The 18,096-nt window shown below is 57.6% G+C and overlaps 2 protein-coding genes across 9 annotated transcripts in view; one reads left to right on the top strand and one right to left on the bottom strand.

Annotated features, from left to right (window-relative positions):
* The first annotated feature begins 413 nt into the window (after positions 1-413).
* Positions 414-9,971, top strand: CHRNA2 (cholinergic receptor nicotinic alpha 2 subunit). The gene is made up of 7 exons (XM_040598852.1): positions 414-503; positions 2,551-2,900; positions 4,099-4,253; positions 5,082-5,126; positions 5,339-5,448; positions 5,984-7,085; positions 7,648-9,971. The coding sequence occupies exons 2-7, from the start codon at positions 2,681-2,683 to the stop codon at positions 7,771-7,773; spliced, it is 1,758 nt and encodes a 585-aa protein (XP_040454786.1). The 5' UTR covers positions 414-503; positions 2,551-2,680; the 3' UTR covers positions 7,774-9,971.
* A 113-nt stretch (positions 9,972-10,084) lies between these two features.
* The window catches only part of PTK2B (protein tyrosine kinase 2 beta), a 29,253-nt gene continuing 21,241 nt past the window's right edge, over positions 10,085-18,096 (bottom strand). For 2 of the 8 annotated variants that reach the window (XM_040598843.1, XM_040598844.1), the window contains exons 17-31: positions 17,762-17,862; positions 17,550-17,665; positions 17,233-17,333; positions 16,911-17,000; positions 16,161-16,365; positions 15,598-15,706; positions 15,401-15,466; positions 14,586-14,711; positions 13,636-13,782; positions 12,890-12,925; positions 12,573-12,600; positions 12,126-12,181; positions 11,719-11,865; positions 11,242-11,322; positions 10,085-11,156 (exon numbers count right to left, since the gene is read on the bottom strand). In XM_040598843.1, the coding sequence (XP_040454777.1) occupies positions 10,941-11,156; positions 11,242-11,322; positions 11,719-11,865; positions 12,126-12,181; positions 12,573-12,600; positions 12,890-12,925; positions 13,636-13,782; positions 14,586-14,711; positions 15,401-15,466; positions 15,598-15,706; positions 16,161-16,365; positions 16,911-17,000; positions 17,233-17,333; positions 17,550-17,665; positions 17,762-17,862 (1,625 nt within the window). In that variant the 3' untranslated portion in view covers positions 10,085-10,940. The remainder of the gene's footprint in view (positions 11,157-11,241; positions 11,323-11,718; positions 11,866-12,125; positions 12,182-12,572; positions 12,601-12,889; positions 12,926-13,635; positions 13,783-14,585; positions 14,712-15,400; positions 15,467-15,597; positions 15,707-16,160; positions 16,366-16,910; positions 17,001-17,232; positions 17,334-17,549; positions 17,666-17,761; positions 17,863-18,096) is intronic. The other 6 variants (XM_040598845.1, XM_040598851.1, XM_040598847.1 and 3 more) reach the window with 5 other exon arrangements.

The following is an 18,096-nucleotide window of genomic DNA, read 5'->3' as shown; positions in this document are numbered from 1 at the left end:
GTGGTGATGCCCCCTGCAATACCCCAAACAATGTGCCCTGCAACACCCTGTTCCATGCTCCAGCTCTCCTACTCCATGGCACTTCGTCTCCTGGTCTCCTTCCCTCTGCCTCCTCAGCCTCACCCACAAAGCCCACCACCCCCTTCCCACTCCCCTGGCCGAGCAGTGCCTTGGAAGAGGCTGAGAAAACCCTAGCACATCCAGCCTTTTCCAACCCTGGGGAAGCTTTGCCAATGCATGGGGGACCAGAAGGGCCAGGGCAGCTGATGCCCCTCCAGCCGTCCTCCCTCTCATTCCCCCAGCCACCCCTCCTTCCCTGCCTGGGCATGGCTTTCCCTCCTCCCCCAGCCCCTGTCGTCACTGCCACAGCTTCGAGTAAAAGCTGAGACATCCTTCACTGGATCCCAGTCCTCTCCGGAGCCCTCCGCAGCACAGCATCCCAACCTCGGCATGGCAGAGGGAACAGGGGCTTCGGGGACCCCTCCCTGCTCTCCCCGCAGCAGGTAAGGGGGTTCGTTGGGTCCAGGCTGGTGGGAAGGAGAGAAGCTGTTTTTCCCTGCAAAAATCCACGATGAAAGCTGTTTGCAGAGTGCCAAGGAAAATCAGGGAGCGGTGCGGAGGCAGCAGCAGGGAAAGTTTCCCAGCTCTGCATGAAGTTCCCATCTGAAAAGTAAAAATTCCCAGCTGTCCACCTTTAAATTCCAATAAATAAGTTATTTATTCTCGCTGCCTCCTGACTGCAGGTTAGGATTGCCAACAGCTTCGCTGGGCTTGCCATGGTCACAGGCATCCTCTGCTCCAGCCCTTAGCATAGTGCAGGGCAGGTTTCTGCATCCCTCAGGGAAGTGGTCGGCAAGTACCAGGGAGCAGCATTTTGCAGGCATGGAGGTGCCTCCCGGGGCATCTCTGCTGCAGGCTCAGCACTTCAAACCAAGTGCTTTGTGTCACGGGGTGATGGAAAATCCATCAGGGAAATGGTTTGGATGCAGGGAGATGAGGCAGGGCTGTAGGTAAAGGTCAGGCAGGAGGGTAGGGCTGCCCACCCTGCTGGCAGGCTCTGCCAGAGCTGCCTGATGCAGCCGGAGCAGCACTGAAGTGGGTGAAGCAGTGGCCAGAGAGGGAAGGGGGATGCGGGTGCGAGGTGTCAGCCAGGTTGCGGGGTGCCTCAGCACCCTGGGGTGGTCTGTGTGCGGTCTCCCACCCACATGGCCCCCCTCCCGCTCACCTACCCATCCCCACCGCAACCCACAGGTGCATGTCCCACGTGGGCTCCCCTCTACCCATGTCCCCCCAAACCCCCTTTGCCATGTACAGGCAGTTTCATGTACAGCTTTGCATCACCCAGGGCACCTCTTTTCCCTCTCCACTATCTATCAGAGCTTTGGGGAAGCCACGAATTCCACACTCATGACCCTATAACCAAGCCTAGAGTGAGAGCAGCTCCCCCAACACCTGTACTCTTCAGTATATTTCAGTATCTCAGCCAAGAGAGACGTATCCATAATTTTCTCTCCAGCTCAGTGCATTGGACAGTGTTTCTCCTGTTTTCCAGCCCTCCACCATCCTTGTACTAATCAGTTGGAAACTGTGTGGAAAATGGTGATGTGTTCAGGAGGGCTTCATGGTTTTACCAGTCCAGGGAGGAATTGAAGCTAAAGGAGCTTCTTGTTTAGCAACATCAGTGCTGGGCTGGGAGCCTCCTTCTCCTCAGGAATGGAGGTTGCCTCCTAGAGAGGAGAGGCTGCTCCTGGGGGCATAGGTCAGGTGTGGAGAAGTCACCTTCTAAGCAGGAGCAGATTTTGGAGCCTCTGCAGAGCAAGGAATTCCTCCCCTTGCAGAGCTTTACTGTGTTGGGGAGGGTAACCCAACACATCCATGGATGGGTGGATGGGTGCATAAGTAGTGGATGCAATGATGGATGCGTGCATGCATGCGTGGCTGAACAGCTACATGGATGGATGGTTGAATGGATGAGGGTGGATGGAAAAAGGATGAGCATTCTTCTCAGAGATGAGTGCTACTGGAGAAACCAGCCTCAGGAGCCCGTTTGGGGTGGCTCAGCCTCTTGGAGCAGCTGAGATGTTTCCTTCTCCCTCCCTCCAAGGGCATGAAGCAGTTTCAAGTCAGGGAGGGCAGAAGGATAGTTGAAACCTATTATTTTCCTGTCATCCCAGTAAAAGTTGAAGCACCAGGCTCCATCTCAGCTATTAAATCACCTGGAGGGAGTCCTGGGCTCCCAATTGCTTTAGCTTACCCGGTCCAGCTGCCCAGCTGTGATCGATGCTGCCCAGATTCGTGCCCTGCCTGCCAAAGGAGCACTTGTGAAGCGGGGAGCAGAATCTTTGGGGACATTTTCCCTTAACTCTGCTATGGTGGCAGCTCAGATTAGCTCCAAGCCCTGGAGCATGGCTGGGAGCGGCCTTCAGGGGACTGTAGCAAGACTGTCACCTCTCAGACCTGCACCACTGTGACATTGTGGTGATCGTCACCTCCCAGACCAGTGCCGCAGTGGCATCGTTGTGACAGTCTTGCTCTCTGCTGTCATTCCAGGAATGAAATTTGGGGCAGGTGACTTGGCAGAGCGTCCCAAACCACATGCCCACCCTGGCCCGGCTGTGTCCCTGCTGAAGCCATCCCAGCCCACGTCCAGCTCCATCCGTGGCTCCTCCAGCACTTGCTAATGGTGGGGACATGCAGGACACCCCGTCGGAGGTCCCTTATGGTGGCTTTCCCTGCTGACCCTCCTCTCCCGCCACCATCTCAGCTCATCGCTCCCCCTGGTCCCTCCTGGGGGGCTTTGCAAACTGCTCCAGGGAGGGGGTCCAGCACGGGGAGCATGGGGCGGCTGTCCCATGGCATCACCCCCCTTGTCGCATGGTGCTTTGTCACCTTCCAGGCGGGTAAGGGCAGCTCCAGCTTTCCCTGGGGTACATGAATTTCCTTTGCTTGACCCTGCCTTCCCTTGGGTATCACCCATTGGGCCCCAGGGGGGTTAAATTTGAGGAGAGGGGAGGGGAAGATGAGGGGGCTGTGGTGCATGTGCATGAAAAACCGGTTGGTTCCCAGTTTACCCCGATGCAGTCTCTCAGCATCCCTAGTCTCCACAGTGGCATAGTGTCCTCCACCACGTGCCGTGCTAGGAGGGGCTTTGTGTCTGCAGAGCAGCTTGGCACCACCCAGACCCTTGGGTGGGGTGATCTGCTCTGCTGGGTCATCCCCCCCAGGGAAGTACCTCTGGGACCCAGATCCATCCTGTTCAAGCTAGAAGTGTTGGAGGGATAGGAAAAAAATATGGATAGTGCTTCCACCTGCCACCAATGCAAGACCTCCCATGAGCTGGGAATCTTGCTTGTCCCTTTACTTGGGACCAGCCCTCCCCAGCATCTCTAAGATACTCAATCCCTGGCCAAAGTGCAACAACCAGGGTCCTTGCTGGGCTTGCCTGCCCAGTGAGGAGAGCTTGCATGGGACATGGGGCATGCTATGGGGCCGTACACCCGTCTTTCTTCAGGGTAAAGCCACCCATACAACGTGCCTTTGGCTGCACTTCACTGCGCAGAGTCCTCCCTCCCTCCCTCCCTTGGCTTCCCTCGACTTGCTGGTGGAAATTTATGGGGCTCTGCAGCCAGCAAGGACAGCCGAGCGATGCACCGCAAGCTGACGGTGCTGAAGACCAATGTCAGTGATTTCTAGGCAGAGCAAAGAGTGTTGCACTCCTTCCCAGTCCTGCCTCCAGCCCAGCCTGAGGGGTGGTCTCTGAGCAGGCTGCAGTGGTCTCAAGCACTGGGTCAGCCTCCACCTTGCAAAGCTGGACCAGTTAGCACCAGAGAGGGACCTCAGCCACTCCAGAGTGGGATTTTCTTGACCAGCATTGCAAGGCTGACCTTGCACCGCTTTCTGCTCCCCAGGACGAGCACGGGGTGGCTTCGAGGGGACTAATTTCTATCCTAGGGTGAGGGTTACCATCCCTGCCTGCTGCAGCGGAGAGAGGGCTTGTCCAGAATGGGCACCCAATTTCAGTGGGGTGCAGGTAGGGGAAGGGAGGGGTCAGCAAGCTCTCCCCCATCCCATCCCATCCCCATCCCTGTCTCCCCACAGCCACCTGCCTGCCGGACCAGCCTGGAAGCCATGCCGAGGAGCGCCTCTTCAAGCACCTCTTCACTGGCTACAACCGTTGGTCGCGGCCGGTGCCCAACACCTCTGACGTGGTCATCGTGAAGTTTGGGCTGTCCATTGCACAGCTGATCGACGTGGTGCGTAGCTTACTGGCGGAGATTCCCTGGCCCATGTGGCATCTAACTTTTCACCAGTTGGTCCTACTGGTCTGGCAGACTAGGGCCTGAGGACACGGGTGAGAGATTGGGTTTGGGCACTAGCAGCCTCCTGGCCATCTCCAGCAGGTGACAAATCACCCACCCTGCCTCCCTCAGACCTCCGATGAGCAGGGGGATCTGCACCTCTCCTCTCCATCTCAAACCCTCCCTTTCCCTGACAGCAGGAGAGCATCAAGTAAAACCACAGGTCTCCATCCCTGCCATGTCCTCATCCACCATCTACCTGCCCTGGAGCACCTCTGGGCTTGTCTGTCCATCCATCCATCTATACGTGCCCACCCACCCACCTATCTACCTATGCATCTATCCACCCACCTACCTTTCCATCTGTCCACGTATCAACCTATCCATCTATCCACCCATCCACCTATCTACCTATGCATCTACCCACCTCTTCACCCATCCACCTATCTACCTATCCATCTACCCACCTACCTACCTATCCAGCTATCCCCCCATCCACCACCCATCCATTCCTCTATCCATGTGCATTTGTCCATCCATCCGAGCAGCTCAGAGCTGCACACTGCAAAATGCGATTTCTTGCTGCCATCTAGTGAGCAGATACCATGGGGAAACACGGTGTCTCCTTGGACTTGGACTGGTTCCAGCTGCTCCCAGGAGCTGAATCCCAAAGGCAGAAGGCAGAAAGTAAAAGGAAGAATCAGGGGGCCAGTGCAGTGGTGGGACAAACCCTTGGGCTTTTTCTGCCTGTCTCCTCTCATCACTCCCTCTTTCCCACTACAGGATGAGAAGAACCAAATGATGACGACAAACGTGTGGCTGAAGCAGGTAGGAGCCTGTTCCCTCTCTAGGGCAAGGGCAGGAGCACGTCAAGGAAGGCACATCATTTGGGGCAGAGAGACCCTGCCCAGAGGGGCTTGGTGGCATCTCCATGGGGCTGTTCCTCAGAGGGATGCTGCCAGAAGAGGAGGAGGAAGGTGGCATTGGACAGCTTGGTCCACAGGGCCACCTGACGCCCTCCCTTCCGTGTCTCCCTCCAGGAGTGGAGTGACTACAAGCTGCGCTGGGACCCAGCAGAATTTGACAATGTCACCTCCATCCGGGTGCCCTCTGAGATGATCTGGATCCCTGACATTGTGCTCTACAACAAGTGAGTGATGCTGCTGAGATGGGGCATCCCTTGGACCAGGTTCCCCTTCCCTTCCCTTCCCTTCCCTTCCCTTCCCTTCCCTTCCCTTCCCTTCCCTTCCCTTCCCTTCCCTTCCCTTCCCTTCCCTTCCCTTCCCTTCCCTTCCCTTCCCTTCCCTTCCCTTCCCTTCCCTTCCCTTCCCTTCCCTTCCCTTCCCTTCCCTTCCCTTCCCTTCCCTTCCTCATCGCATCCCATCACGGCAGCTCCCCGCACTGCCAGCTCCCATGGGCCTCCTGCCCTCCATCCCACCCCACTGGCAAGGATGCAGATCAGCCTGCATCCATCTCCCCATGCCCAGTGCTCCTGTTCCCACCCGTCTCCGTGCTCTGGATGATGCCCAGGAGGATGAACCCAGCACCCTGCAGGGATGCTGGATGAGGCCACAGCCTCAAATCAAGGCTCATACCAGCCCTGAGAGCTGAGGGAGCTCCTGGCCCTATTTCTTGGGAGAAACGCTTCATCCCCCTCTGACCTTTGCATCTCTCCATGCCTGCAGCGCCGACGGGGAGTTCGCTGTGACCCACATGACAAAGGCCCACCTCTTCTCCAACGGGAAGGTGAAGTGGGTGCCACCTGCCATCTACAAAAGCTCATGCAGCATCGATGTCACCTTCTTCCCCTTCGACCAGCAGAACTGCAAGATGAAGTTTGGCTCCTGGACCTATGACAAGGCCAAAATCGACCTGGAGAACATGGAGCATCACGTGGACCTCAAGGATTACTGGGAGAGCGGCGAGTGGGCTATCATAAATGCCATTGGCACCTATAACTCTAAGAAGTATGACTGCTGCACTGAGATCTACCCTGACATCACCTTCTGCTTTGTCATCCGTCGTCTGCCACTCTTCTACACCATCAATCTCATCATACCCTGCCTGCTTATCTCCTGCCTGACCGTGCTGGTCTTCTACTTGCCCTCTGACTGTGGGGAGAAGATCACCCTCTGCATCTCTGTCCTGCTGTCCCTCACTGTCTTCCTGCTGCTCATCACGGAAATCATCCCATCCACCTCGCTGGTCATCCCTCTCATTGGAGAGTACCTCCTCTTCACCATGATCTTCGTCACGCTCTCCATCATCATCACTGTGTTCGTCCTAAATGTCCATCACCGCTCCCCCAGCACCCACACGATGCCCCACTGGGTACGCAGCTTCTTCTTGGACTTCATCCCTCGCTGGCTCTTCATGAAGCGACCCCCAGCACCGCCTCTCCCCGAGGGGACCATGGGGCAGTATGACCTCCCAGGGACAAGGCTCAGCACCTCACGGTGCTGGCTGGAGACAGATGTGGATGACAAGTGGGAGGAGGAGGAGGAGGAAGAAGAGGAGGAGGAAGAGGAGGAGGAAGAGGAAGAGAAGACATATCCCAGCCGCATGTCCCAGGATGGCTCCCATGGCCAGGGCACCCAGTGCCACTATGGCTGTGGGCGCCAAGCTGAGAAGGCATTGGGGGAGCCAGCTCCCCGGGTTCCCCCCAAGGGGGAGGAGGAGGAGGTGGGCTCAGACCAGGGGCTGATGCTGTCTCCCAGCATCCTGAAGGCCCTGGAAGGGGTGCAGTACATTGCGGACCACCTGCGAGCTGAGGATGCTGATTTCTCGGTGAGTGGGTGCCCCTGGGAGCTGGAGGGTGAGGGTAGGGTCCCACCTTGGGTCCTGCCTCCTGCCACTTGGATCTCCATGGGGGGTGGTGTGGTGTCAGTGCTGGGACCTCTGGTTAGTTTCCTGGCTGCTGAGGACCCCAGGGAGAAGATTCATGAGCACCTGGGAGATGCCTGGTCCACAGGGTCAGCTGAGGGTTCCTCCAGCTCCCATCCCTGCTGGCTGCAAGGATGTTGGAGGTTGCTCTTCTGCCTGTGGTATCCTGCCCTTGGAGAGCAGAGATGGCCCAGCCTGCCCTGCTGGGACCCGGCTCAGAGGCTGAACCCCTAATTTTACCCAAGTGGTTTCAGAAAGCCCTGGGTGGGATTACCTTTGCCCCAAGGAGCCTCCCCGGAGAGGTCCATCCCCCAGCCTTGCTGCTCCAAGATACCCCAAGACACAGAGTATCTCCTCATCCTGGGGCAAACAACAGATGTAGAGGAAGCCCTGGGTGGTCTCCTAACCCCAAGGGGTCCCCACAGGTCGGGGGTTGACATGCTCATGGCCCCTCTCCGCTTGGCAGGTGAAGGAGGACTGGAAGTACGTGGCCATGGTGATCGACCGCATCTTCCTCTGGATGTTCATCATCGTCTGCTTGCTGGGCACCGTGGGGCTCTTCCTCCCACCCTACCTGGCAGGGATGATCTAGGAGCCGGGCCAGGCTGCAGTGGGGACAGCGAACGATGCACGCTGCCTCCTCCCAGGGAGTGGGCATGGTGGTGCCCAGGTCCAGACGGACCCTTGCCTCTCCCTGGGAGGACACAGTGGTGATTGTGGAGGACCCTCAGATGGGAAATGCAGAGTGAAGCAAGGGCTGTGCCAAGGGGTGACTTGGGGAGGGACCGCTGCCTGCCATCCTTCACTGGGTGGTCACAGCCCTCCTGGCATTGAGGAAGGCATGGTACAGCTCCACTGCTTGAGTGCAGGCTGGAGGCATCTCAGAGAGGTTTTTTTTTCCTTGAGACACTGCAAGTCCTACCCAAAACCCAAAAGCTGCATCTGGCTGTTCCTCCAACATGCTGGGCAAGAAGAGGGACCTCACAGCTGCTGTAGGATGCATCCTGACCACAGGGCACTCAGGACCACAGGCTGGCATGGTCATGCATGATGTGGGACAGGTGATAATGCTTTGGATGGTCTGAGCAGAAGGGGTATGGTTGTGGGATGGAGGTCCCTGCTCTGTATGACTTGGGGGGCTCTGCCCTGCAAAGCTCAGCCCAGGTGTAGACCCTCTGCAACCCACCAGCACGAGTAGTTGCTGCCGCATCATCCCACACTGGAGCTAGGGGTGACAGGGAGATGGAAACAGCTGACTCAGAAATGTGGGTGGCTTGGAAGGGAAAAGCCACTCTGCAGAGTGGGATAACCCCCCCAGCCCTGGCCAGAGGGGGCCCACAGACCCTGGGAGCTCAGGGGTGCTGCCTCATGCTGAGGCTGGTGGACTTGGCTGGCGCAGGGGAACCTGCACTGCCAAGGTCCATCCTGAGCAAATCCTCCTCTCCATCCCATCAGATCCCCAGCTGCCAGGTGCTGATGACTGTGGCAATGCAGTTTTTAATTTCTAGCTTCTACCTACCCCCAAAGGACCCGTGCTTACAGACCATCTCCTCTCTTTCCCCATGCCCCAAGAGACACAAGGTTTTTTCCTACAGTGTTTTCTCCTCCAGGAGACTGACCCATCACGGTGCTGGATGCAGTCTGAGGGGCTTCAGAACACACTTTGTCATTTCAGGAGTGAAATGGGCCAGAATAAACGGTGCCACAGAGGGACACGCATGACCCGAGGGTGTTGCAGCCACTCAGGCAGGCTGTGGTGCAGGCAGGCAGGCTCAGGCATGCGCGCACAGGGCTGAGAAATGAGATGTGCAAGGGAGCAAGTGCCCGTGCGTGGCTGGGTGTACTGCCACTCTTCTACACCATCAATCTCATCATACCCTGCCTGCTTATCTCCTGCCTGACCGTGCTGGTCTTCTACTTGCCCTCTGACTGTGGGGAGAAGATCACCCTCTGCATCTCTGTCCTGCTGTCCCTCACCGTCTTCCTGCTGCTCATCACAGAAATCATCCCATCCATTGGAGAGTACCTCCTCTTCACCATGATCTTCGTCATGCTCTCCATCATCATCACTGTGTTCGTCCTAAATGTCCATCACCGCTCCCCCAGCACCCACACAATGCCCCACTGGGTACGTGGCTGTGTGCGTCCCACCCAGTACAGACAGGCTTCAGGGCTCTGCAGAGCACGGGTGGAGAGAGCAACTCCTGTCAGGGTAATTTCTGGCTTGGCTGGGACTGTGTCTCCCTGGGGTGATGCAGGGCTGGAGATGAACACGACAGGATGCCCAGCACCCCGGGCCATGGCACCCCGGGCTTCAGCAGACCTCACCACCATGGGGCATGCTCCCCTTCCCCTGTTAATCCCTGCAGCCCCTCTCGCCAGCCACAGCCAGCACCCACCCCCCCTCTCAGCTCAGCCCTGCCTGGCTGATGAGGCCACCAGGGCTTAAGCTCTGGGGTGACACCCCCCCAAACGTGGCACTACACCCCCAAGCACCCTTCTTTTGGAGGGAGCTCATCCTCATGGCTCTGCTATCCTGTGTAAACCGCTTCCCAGCAGCTCCACCAGGATTTCCTTGTGGTCTTTGAAAAGCAAAGGCCTGCAGATACCCTCACTAGCAAGCCTTGAGGTGGGAGCAGGGAGGGGGAGTCCATGACCCTCATATGGATTGTGGGCTCACTGGGAAGGAGAGAGGGCTCCAGAGGGGACATGGATGCAGCAGACCCAGGTTCACCCCAGAAGCTCCCCCGGGGACGCTGCCATCAGAATGGCTCTTCCCCATGCTGGCAAGAGGGCTCAGACCTCTGAGCAGCACAACCCTTACTCTTTCTAAGGAGATGCTGGTGACCGGGGGACTTGTCCCCACGGTACGGGGGTGACAGGCAAGCACAGGCACAGCAGGACTTGGTGCATTGGTTTATCTCAGCCAGAATGAACAGCATTGTGGGAAGATGCTGGGGAAAAGCCCGAACTGAACGGTTTCCAACTCAAAGCACAAACCGAATAAGAGACTTGGTTTGCCGTCGTGGCTTACACAGAGCAGCTTGGAGAAAACTCAGCTGGAAGAGGCACCGTTCTCCTGGTTTGTGTCACCAAGGACTGTGGTCCGCAGGGTCCCATACCTCCCTGCGCTCCGCAGGCTCGGGGCTGGGCGCGCTCTGGCCATGGGTGCTGGAACCAGCTCCACTGCGGTGCGCGGACCCGCTTCCCATCGTTAAATAAACTCTTCTATACAATGTACAAGGAAAAGCAAACAGTCCCTCCGGCCACGGCTCCGACGGCTCCTGAGGACCCCTGCATGGCCCCCCGGGATGCCAGCTCCCCCAACTGCTGTGCCCCCTGGCTCCCAGTGGCGAGGAGCAGGGTCCAGGTCCCCGTCGCGACATGCCGCCCGCGGCCATCTGTCCTCGGAGAGGCTGAGAGACGGACACACAGACCTGCTGGCAGCCAGGGAGCAGGGAGCTGCTGAGCCAGAGGGATCTTCAGCCACCCTCAGGGATGGCCAGGTCCCCCTAGTCCTTTCCAGGGATGAGTCACCAGATGCCTCCCTTCTTCAGAAGACCAACAAGACAATGCTAAAGACACGAGTGGCTGCAGGAGGAGAGGGGACAGGGAGAGCAGAACAGCGAGGCCACGGGAGACACACAAAAGCCAGCTCCTCCGCAACGCTCTCCGCCCATCTCCACCAACCATAGCATGGTGGTCCCTCTCCTCCTCTCCTTCCCCACCCCTTATCCTTCCCTCTTTCCACCCCTACCCTCACTCCAAACACAGCTTCACCAGATTGGCCTGGACCTTGGCTTGGTCCACGGCATCCAGGAGGTTCTTGGCATCCACGGCCAGGGTGTGGGAGGCTGTCAGCATTTGCCGTTTGCACTCCTCGCTCAGCGAGGTGACCGCGTTCTGCTGTGCCAGGCGCATCTTGTTGATGAGGTCAGCCAAGTCCTTGTTGAGCAGCTTCTGGGTCCCCTCGATCTGACCACAGCACGCCGGGGTTACACAGATGTACTACCAGCACACAACCCCATGCCAGACCCCTTTCCCTCCTCCCCGGTCCTACCTCGGTGCGGGAGGCAGCGGGCAGGACAGGCAGGATCTCATCAACGCTGCCGATCAGCTTCCGCAGGGACAGGCCCACGTTCTGCGGGGAGGGTGGCAGGGTTAGGATGGAACCAGGTACAGGCACAGGAAAGAGGTGCATGGGAGCAGTCTGTGTTGCTGAGTCAAGGATCCCATTGGGGAGAGGGGCATGGTGGGAGACTCTCCCATCAATGACCCAAGGACCCAACGGAGGAGCAGGGCATGCTGGAAATGGTCCCACCATTGACCCAAGGACCCAAAGGAAGGAGTGAGACACGTTGGAAACTCTCCCGTCATTGACCCAAGGATCCAAAGGAGGATCTGGACATGGTCCCTCCTATATATGCAAGACCTTCCCAAGAAGCATGCTTGCTGGGAGACTCAGCAGACTCATTCCCAACTCCTTACCCCATTTGCCATAGAAGGCCTAGTGCTGTCCCCTCCCTGCCCGCCCTACCTTCACTACAAGGATGTACCCCTCTGGGGGCAGGAGGCTGATCTCATTCTTCAGCTGCAGCACAGCCCGCACCAGGTCCATGACATTGCTGTACACCATGTCATCTGTGCGGTCCAGGTTGGCGGTGGGGGCTGGGTGGATGGACTGCTGGGGAAGGGGGGCACAATGGGATCAGGTGAACCAAAGGGGCAAGGAGGGAAAGACCAACACCTATGGGGAGCCCTGGCCAGACCCATTCACCTCCCACCCATGACCCTGATGCTGCTGGGTCTGTCTGACAGCTTTGGGGCCTGGGGGAGTCAGAAAAGTTCCCATTTGCAGATGCAGAGGGATGATGGAGGTGGAAGAGGAATGGAGATGGAGGAGGAGGACTGGGAACATGGTGGCTTGATCCAAGGAGGTCTTACCTGTGTCCCAAGTCTTGGAGGCTTCTGGGGGGGCCCTGTGAACTCCGCTATGCCGTCAATAAGGGAAAGGAAGGAGAGTCACTCCAGCTGCTCCCATGGACACGCAGGCATGCTGCAAGACCTCTAGAACCTGTGCCACGTCCCACACCACCCTGCAGCTGCATGTCCCACTGTGGCTGAACACCCATGCCAGCGGTGCCACCTCCCCACAGGGTCTGACTCCCTCCGACCCCCATGCCCAAGACAGGCAGACTCCACCCCTATGGCAGGCAAAGCTGCTCCCCATTATCTGGGATTTCTTTTGTGGAGGATCCCAAAGCCAGGAGAGATACAGCTCTGAGGCTCCTTGCAGCTCAGTGCACAGCTCCCTGCTTGCAGCCCCAAAGTGGGTGCTCCCAGGTGGATGCCATGGGCAGCCCCGCACCCTGTGCAGCTCTGGGCACTCACTGTAATCCGTCTCCTTCTCCGGGAGCAGCTGCAGAGGGAAGAAACAGTGAATGAGAGGCACGAAGTCCTGGCTGGAGGCAGTGAAGAGGGAAGAGGCATCGCCATCCCCTCCTGGTGTTCTGGTGGTGAGCTCCGCACCACCGGTATTTTACCCCATTAACATTTTCAGATTGATTTTCCCAATGCAAGGGGCATATATATCAATTTATCACCCATCCATGCCAAAACAAATGAGGATCTCCAGACATTCCCAAAAGAAAGACCTCTTGCACCCAAATACACCCTGACCTGGCTTCTCTGGGGCTGGCACCACTCACCGGAGGAATGTTGTTGTTCATAAACACCATTGGATCCTGCAAAGGGGAAGAAGCTTTGTGAGAGGCATAGAAAAAAGGAAAAAGAGAGGAAAAAAGTGCTTTTCCTGATTTCTATGAGAATCCTGAAAGATATCACAGGAATGCATCTCTGCAGGGTCCAGGAATGTGGGAGGGGAAGGGGCTTCATGCCCATTGCTGTCCCATCCCATCCCATCCCATCCCATCCCCCTATTCCCACCTGCTCCCCGCCTGCTGCTGGGGCACCAGAAACCTCAAACTGTTGTTTAAAACCCCCAAAGCTTAATTAAAGCAGCTGTTCACCACGGCATCCGGCAGCCCCCGGGGGCGAGGGGAGCTGGGCTTTGCTTTACCGACTGCCTGAGCTGATCAAATAAAAGATGTTCAGTCTTCCAAGCCTGTCTTACTGCAAGCTGATGCATTAATCACAGGTTAGCTATCTCGAGTCCTTATTTCAAAAGCATTACAAAAGCTCATTAAGGCACGATTGCAAGTATTTAAAAACTGCCCAAGTTTCAAAATATTCATTTCAAAATGAAGCAGCTCCATGAGATTTTTACAAGTGTGGAAAATAAAAGGGGTGCAAGAGGTCTGGCTGGTGGAGGAGCTGTTCCTCCAAGGAAAACTGGCTTCTCCAGCCATGAAAAGATTGTTGGTGGCTCCAGTGGGTTTTCCTCCACCTTCAAGAGGATGCAAGAGCTGGAAGCCCCCAGCTCGAGGCCACTCACCAGGGACTTCTCCTCCTGTCGCAGCCACTGGTAGTCCTCCACCATCTGCTTCTGCTGCTTGTCCAGGACTTGCCGCATCTTGAGCCTCTCGGTCTCCCAGAGCTTCTGTGCCTCCTCCCTGCTGCTGGGACGGAGGAAATCTTCCTCCTGGTGTGCAGAGCCAGTGGTGACAGGGGGAACTCAGGAACCAGAGCCCTCCCCTGATTTTGGCACGGGAGCCAGAGCCCCGCTCCATGCAGGCAAGCCATGTACCACACCACAAGAGCCATGAACCCCCAAAATTGAATTTGGGGAAGATCTGGGTTTCCAGCAGGGAAGAGGAAACCACCAGCTGGCTCCACATCTCCCACCACCACATCCCAGCACTTTCCATGGGCAGCATGCATGGGCCATCTCAGTGAGTAGCTCATCGTGCCCACAGCATAGATGCAACCAACATCGTGGCTGTGCTGGCACACCAGGCAGATTATCACAGGATATGCCGCAACACCTGGCTCTGCTTTCAGGGCTTGAGTAACCAAGCTCAGGCTGCAAACAGCCACAGGCATTCCAGGCAACAAAACGCCCCAAGGAGCGGGAGCCACCCATCTCCTGCTCATTTTTGGGGACACCATGCCAATCTCTCATCTACCAACATGCCTTCACCAGGATGTGTGTGCAAACGTGCATGGCAGGGAGCTGGAGACATCCCAGAGCCCTTCGCAGTCTTGATCCTTCTAGCCCACAAACAGCACCCATGGGGTGACAGGATTTGGCCCTCCCACAGCTGGGTTGAGAGCAACATTGAGCTTGAAGCGCCAGAGGCAGCAGCACGAAGCAGAGCATGGTGCAGTGAGCATCTCTCCCACCAAGTCCTCGCCTCCTGCGAGGTCCCCAGCGTGCCCCAGATGAGGTCACCTGGGACCAAGATGTCCTCTGGATGCCATGGGATGGGGGAATCCCTCTCTTACCCTCATGCTGTGGCGCTTGAAGACGTTGTGGCGGTTGAGCGGCGGGGTGTGCAGGGAGTTGGCTGGAGACTGGTACTCAATGGGACTGGTGAGCGTAGGCGAGCTGGCACACAGACCCTCGGGCACCTGCGGGCAGGTGGGGGTGGGCAGCGGGGCAGTGCAGGCACAAAACAGGGCCACAGGGGGTTAGTGCAGACAGACAGATGGACGGAAAAAGCAGACAACGCAAGGAAAAGTGGCTTTTGCACTGGGAGCAGCCTCTGCCTTCATCCGTGCAGCAGGATTGGGAACTTTCTCCCTGCTCAGCTCTTCCTTGCCCTGAGCATGGGCTTGAGACCTCCTGCGCTGCTGTCTGGACCCTTTCCCAGTCCCAGAAGAGCACCCAAAATAGCTGCTCTTCAGGGTTTCACCCTGATGCTCCAGGGACCAGCACTGGTCCTTGCAGAGGGGATGACCTGTGCTCCTGCAGGGCAGCCACACTCAGCCCAGGTAACACCAGCAAACCCTCTCTCCTCCCAGCTGGGCATGCAAACTGGCTGCTGCCCAGCGTGCAGATCCCCCTTCCCTGGGGTGAAAGCCTCTCTGCCAGCTCTGAGTGGTGGACAAAACCCGGGGCAGGAAGGGCAGGGCAGGGCTGAGCCCCGAGCAGTGTGTTGTCCTGCTGGCAAGGCATTGGGAGGCACTTGGTGGTGACATGGAGCACCTTGGAGCCCCCAAAGCCATAAGCACCCCAGAGCTTGAGCTCCAGGCAGGAATTTCTGGCATTGACCCCCTTGCTCAAGTCCCTGTGGGATGCTTTGACTGTGCAACCTTACCTGGAACTGCAGCTTGGGAGCCAGGAGGTTGCTCTGCGGTGGTGGCTTGTACCTGGGTCTGCTGGGCTGTGGAGGAGGGGGTGGAGGGAGAAATGTCCAGTGGGTGTGAGCCCAGGGAGGTCCCACTGCTGCAGCACCCCTAAGCGGGTCAAGATGGGGAGATGAACCTGCCTGCACAGGCTCTGTCCTCTTCTCACCTTTGGAGGTGGCTCCTGGAAGGACGGTGGTTCCATGATTTTGGGAGGCCGGTGGCGGTTGTTCCTTTCCTGTTCCTTGGCAAGTTCCTTCTCCATCAGGTAAATGTCACTGCAGGGAGACAGAGGGGGACAGCCCCGGGAGGGAGCATTACCACATCTCCCATACCCCAGAGAGTGGGGATGCTTGAGCTGAACAGGCCACGGAAAACATGAGGGAGCAAGGAGGGATGGGAAAGCAGAAGGAAAGGACTGGGAGGACATAGCTTGGTCCTGGTTGGCCAGACCAGCACCACCATGGCTGGCCCCAGTGAGATGTGGGGTCAGGATTCCCCTGCAAGACACCTCCCTGGGAAGCAAAGCATTTCCATTTCAGCCCAGGCACCACCATAACCCCCTCCGAGGGCAGGTGGGCTCAGATGGTCTCAAGCAGCCCTTTGAGTTCGGACTTGGCCAGAAGCATCCAGACCCAAAATTTTGCATGGGTTTGTTTTTCTCCTCCACCCACTTGCTCCCCCTCCATCAAACCCCCCAGCCCACCATCAGTCCCTTGCATCCCCACTCACCTTAAGCTGCAAACCAAGTCCTTGAACTTGGGCCTCTCACTGGGGTCATAGTCCCAGCAGCGCGTCATGAGGGTGTAGAGGATGGGTGGACAGAGGTCCGGCTTGGGCAGGCGGTCACCCCTCTCCAGCACTCCAATCACATCCTTGTTCTCCAGCCAGAAGAAGGGCTGCTTGCCATAGCTCAGGATCTCCCACATGCACACAGCTGTAGGAGCAACATCAGCAACCTTAAATGATGCTAAAGCTACCAGCTGGGGGACCAACCCCTTGTTTATGTTTTTGGGGACCTGGTGACAGTGCCATGCTTTGTCGTGTGGCACCAGATCACTTGGCTTTCTGGTTGCTGGGTGAAAAAATGCAGAGGGAAGAGCTGCCTGCTCTCCTGGGGAGCTGCAAGGAGCCCAGCTCCTGGTTGATGCTGGCCATAGGGCTGCTGGGGATGGACAGACAGACAGACCCGAGGCCATGGGGATGGGTAGATAGGCAGTGGGATGCATATTTGCAGGGGGCTGCACATTTAACTCAGCCCCACAACTGTCCTGAATTCACCAGAGGAGGAGAAAGCACCTAATGGTGGTTGAATTGGAGGAAGCCCTGCCCCAGGAGCCCTTCCCTAGGGTGTCTTTCCCCCGGGGCAAGGCTGGGCTAATCACCCTGCTCCCAAGTAGGATTCATCCCTGTGCATTAAGATGATGCCACAGGAGGTGGATGAAGCCTGGGACCCCCCTCCATCCCCATTCCACCACGCACCGAACATCCAGACATCGCTGGCCGTTGTGAAGCGGCGGAAGTTGATGGACTCAGGTGACATCCACTTGATGGGGAGACGGGTGATGGACGCTGGAGGGAGACAAGACAGCGGCTGTGCCCACTGAAGGAGGGCAGCGGCAGCCCCGGCGCAGGCAGAGAAGGGCAGCAAGGTCTCACCATGGTCTCTGCCCCGGCCTCTTCCCACCACCCCGTCCTGACATTGCAGGGACCCCCAGCGTGTGCCGGCTCCGCTGTCTGAAGAAATCCCTGCTCCACCCTCACAGGGTTGGAATGAGTCCCAACCCCACTGCACAGCTCTTACCTTTGTAGTACTCCTCGTCCTCAATGTACCTGGAGAGCCCAAAGTCTCCCAGCTTCACGCACTCTGGGGAGGCCACCAGGACATTCCTCACGGCAATATCCCTGCAAGGACAGAGACCCTTGGCTGGGGAGAACAGATGAAGAAGGGGTGGAGAAGGAGACCTCACACCTGGACAGCCAGCTCACCTGACTGCAAAAAGGGTCTGCAGCAAAGGATGCTGCCATCCTCCTACTGCCCACCTGCCTGTCCCCACCATGGTCCTGCCTTCCCCTGCCTCTCATGGCATCCTGCCCAGCTCCTTTTCCCTCCTGCCCTACCTGTGCACACAGTTGATGGCCTCCAGGTAGGCCAGGGCTTTGCTGATCTGCAGGGCGTAGAGGATGAGCGTGGGCACAGTGAGGCAGTGCTTGTTCTGCTCCAGGTATTGCCCCAGCTGCAACAGGACAAGCGAGCGGGGCTCAGGGACCGAGCAGGGGCAGGAAGGGTAGCAGGGGCATGGGATGGGCTCCAGCGCTGGGACCCTGCTCACCTCTCCATAGGGATACAGCTCCATGATGATCCAGGTGGGCTCCTCTTCTGCGATGCCAATGAGTTTCACGATATGGGGGTGGTCCAATTTCTTCATCAGCACTGTGGGGAGACCACGTCAGACACTTGGCAATGGGAGGGGGGTCCCCTCCAGAAGCCCCAACCCCTTTGGGGATATACTAGGCTATCTTTGGTGATTCCTCCTGCTCTGTCTCCAGCTTTGTGACAGAGACCTGCCCCGACACCCCAGGAGAGGCGCTGAGGCTCCTGGTTTCCAGCTCTACATCCAGGTGGTGCCCATCTGCTCTCATACAAGGATTCAGCAGCTTTTCTCCA

Source organism: Falco naumanni, chromosome 6 (assembly GCF_017639655.2).
Source record: "Falco naumanni isolate bFalNau1 chromosome 6, bFalNau1.pat, whole genome shotgun sequence".
Lineage (NCBI taxonomy): Eukaryota > Metazoa > Chordata > Aves > Falconiformes > Falconidae > Falco > Falco naumanni.
The sequence above is the reverse complement of the archived record's forward strand: the minus strand, read 5'-3'. Positions and strand labels throughout refer to the sequence as shown.

Coding starts and splice junctions, on each gene's coding strand:
- CHRNA2 (XM_040598852.1), top strand. CDS start 2,681: ATGGTGGGGACATGCAGGACACCCCGTCGGAGGTCCCTTATGGTGGCT. Junction 5,449..5,983: donor GACATTGTGCTCTACAACAA/GTGAGTGATGCT, acceptor CCATGCCTGCAG/CGCCGACGGGGAGTTCGCTG. Junction 7,086..7,647: donor CTGAGGATGCTGATTTCTCG/GTGAGTGGGTGC, acceptor TCCGCTTGGCAG/GTGAAGGAGGACTGGAAGTA.